This window comes from Gekko japonicus, unplaced genomic scaffold, assembly GCF_001447785.1.
Source record: "Gekko japonicus isolate JY-2015 unplaced genomic scaffold, Gekko_japonicus_V1.1 scaffold93, whole genome shotgun sequence".
NCBI classification, from domain to species: Eukaryota; Metazoa; Chordata; class Lepidosauria; order Squamata; family Gekkonidae; genus Gekko; species Gekko japonicus.
In genome coordinates this window covers 1809428-1812439 of record NW_015160838.1, presented here as the reverse complement: position 1 = coordinate 1812439, position 3012 = coordinate 1809428, and the positions used below count along the sequence as shown (strand labels likewise).

At 45.9% G+C, this 3012-nt stretch overlaps 1 protein-coding gene across 1 annotated transcript in view; it reads right to left on the bottom strand.

Moving 5' to 3' along the window:
* Positions 1–1141: 1141 nt before the first annotated feature.
* The window catches only part of LOC107116576 (heat shock protein HSP 90-alpha-like), a 16038-nt gene continuing 14167 nt past the window's right edge, over positions 1142–3012 (bottom strand). The window contains exon 9 of the mRNA XM_015418517.1: positions 1142–1483. Within this exon, the coding sequence (XP_015274003.1) occupies positions 1142–1483 (342 nt within the window). The remainder of the gene's footprint in view (positions 1484–3012) is intronic.

Sequence of the window (3012 nt, the reverse complement as noted above, 5' to 3'; positions counted from 1 at the left end):
CCCATAACCAATCCGAAAGCTGACTGGAAAGGATCTAAAACAATTGACCTGCTCCAGGAAATCCTAAAGCCATCTTCCGTTCAATCACCTTGTTCAAGAATGGAACATTTTGAACTGGCTGATAATTACTGAGAGCCCTGAGTCAAGAGTAGGCTTCTTTCGAGGTGGACACACCACTGCCTGTTTCAAGACTGGGGCAACCACTCCGTCCCTCAAGAAGGCCTCTCAGATCTGGTCAACCAGCCTCCACCCTGACTGGCACATTTACTTAGGTCATACAAACTGGAGGTAGACCTCAAATTCCCAAAGATCCTATCCAGATCCTCAGAATGAATAAACTGAGGAACATCCCAAGCAACTGGAGAGGTCTGCATCCTGGCTCCACCTAACCCCATCGCTGCTAATATAGAGTCCGAATCAAAATAGATGTGAGAGATTTTATCTGCAAAGTGCTGGGCAAACCCTTGACAGTGGGCCACTGAGAAATCCGCATCCTCCTGCATGCCAGATCCACACCTACGGCCACCTGGAACAGCTTTGCTGGCCTACACAGTTTAAACAGAACAGTGGCAGAAAAGTGTTGTTCCTTTGCTGCCATCACCTCCATGGAATACGCATTAAAATGAGCTTTCACTCGGGTCTTATTGGGTTTGTCCCGAGTCTTCCTCCGATGTCACTCTAGTCGCCTCCCTTGTCTTTTCATAGCCTGCAGCCCCTCAGTACATCGAGTCCCTTCCTGGTTCTAGCACTTGAAAAGGGGTACCTGGGAGCGATCATGTCAGCCACCTGGGTTGCTTTGTCCTTCCAGAAACTGACCGGGGCATCAATGGAAGCACCGACCATATCAAAAGGAAAATCCCTTAGAGCCATCAGAAAGCTATTCAGATTAATCTGGCTTGCGGGGGGGGAGGGTTGGATCATTTTAATCGATCCCCCCACCCTTGCAGAGGCTTCTACAGAGTACAGTCACTGAACCACATTTTTCTCTGTATTTATTCTGGCCTCCGAGAGGTCTCCCAAAACCCTGAGATGCCAAGGATTGAAGCTGGGGCCTTTCGCATGAAAAAAGTATGCTATAACTTTGAGCCACGGCCTTTTCCGCATGACTGGTTATCTCTGTAGTGTAATAAGGACTGGCATCTCACTTACCTAGACCATATCTGATTATTTTATAGATACGGTTAACATGTATCTGGGGATTCTCCAGAGTGAAGCCAGAAGACAGGAGAGCTGTATCATACAGAAGGATGACCAGGTCCCCCAAGCCCTTGTCATTCTCATCAGCTTCTGCCTTCTGCCTCAGTATCTCAATAATGTCATCATCGGGGTTTATTTCCATGTATTTTCTTGTAGACACGTAATCCATTATGCCGCTGGACTCTAATGCTTGCACTTTCAGGATCCTTTCCATATTGGCAGTCCAGCCATGCGAAGCGGTCACAATACAACACGGAGAAGTCACCAGTCGGTTGGAGACTACGACCTGTAGTGCACACATCGGCAATTGGAGTTGGAAATGAAAACACACACACACACACACACAGTATGAAGTTTAGATTGCAGAACTGGTAAGCAATGTACTTGTTCAGACAAAGTTAAAGAAACCCTACAAGTCACACTCCAGTTTTGTTTTAAGGTGACAACCAAGTGGCTTTGGCCACTGTGTGACACAGAGTGTTGGACTGGATGGGCCGTTGGCCTGATCCAACATGGCTTCTCTTATGTTCTTATGTAAGTAGTTTCCTTGTTTGGAGAAATCTGGTTTGTGGATTTGACCACGGGAGAACTTCATGCTTCTAGTTCTTGGCAGGACCTGCTGAGCTGTAACCAAAATGGAAAAATAACTTGTCCCACTTCAGAAGACCATTTGTGTCCACACATCTAAGGATAATGGGCAATACGCAGCCAGCTAGAAGCGAGTGACAGTAAGACTCAGCAGTGGCTAGGTAGGTTATATTTTGGGTCTACCAGGAATAAAAACGGAAGCCATGATGCTGTTATCAACTTGCCTTGAGTATCAATGCAGCCAATGTGTAGCAAGTTGCATGCCGAAGTATTACAAGGGCAAAGCCTTTAGAAAGGATCCTAGAAACCAAGGCCAAATCTGATACTTTGCTGACATGAGTACCATCGGGGCTTTTTGGGGGGGGGGGGGACAGGTGCCGAAACTCTCAAGAGGGAAATGAAGTTTTCAATCTGTATACTGAAAAATAATGAATTTAAACATTTTTTTAAAAGACTTTTGTCAAAGAGGTTCCGGAACTCCATTCTGGCGAGCTCCCTCCCATGGGGGGGGGAGCCCCAAGTACCATAGACATTTCCTTGCCAGAGGGATTCCCTGTATGTGTGTTAAGTGCCATCAAGTCGTTTCAGACTTATGGCAACCCTATGAATTAATGTCCTCCAAAACATCCCATCGTTAACAGCCTCGCTCAGATCTTGCAAACTGGGGGCCATGGCTTCTTTGATAAAGTCAACCCATCTCATGCTGGGTCTTCCTCTTTTCCTGCTGCCTTCAGCTTTTCCTAGGATCAGTTCCTAGACGGGACTCCGGGCACATTATAGTTTCTGCAGCTAGTGTTCTCAGATGCCTACATATGTATACGTTTATGGCCATCCTGTGTTCTACAGCAAATAAAAACACCAACTTTTAAAAAAGTATCCAGTATTTTGTTAAAGAAACATATCTGTTTTAGATGCCTGTAATATGGTTACACTGGGACTTTAGTTCACTGTTTTCCTACCCAGTGGATGGGCTTGGTGAATTTAGTCTTTGACTCTTCATGGAAGATTAAAAGAACTTTTAGCTACTGCAGTACAAGTCTGTTCGTGTTCCCATTTTGTTATTCTAAGAGGGGCAAGGAGAGGGATTGTGCATCCTCCTACCTTTTACATAATACGTTAAATTAATTCTTCCCAATGTGTAGAGCTGCTTTTCAGGTAGCAGCACCCACTCAGATTCAAAACTTGTTAGCCAGCCTGCCCCCCCCCCCCCGCCCCGAGACCTGACAC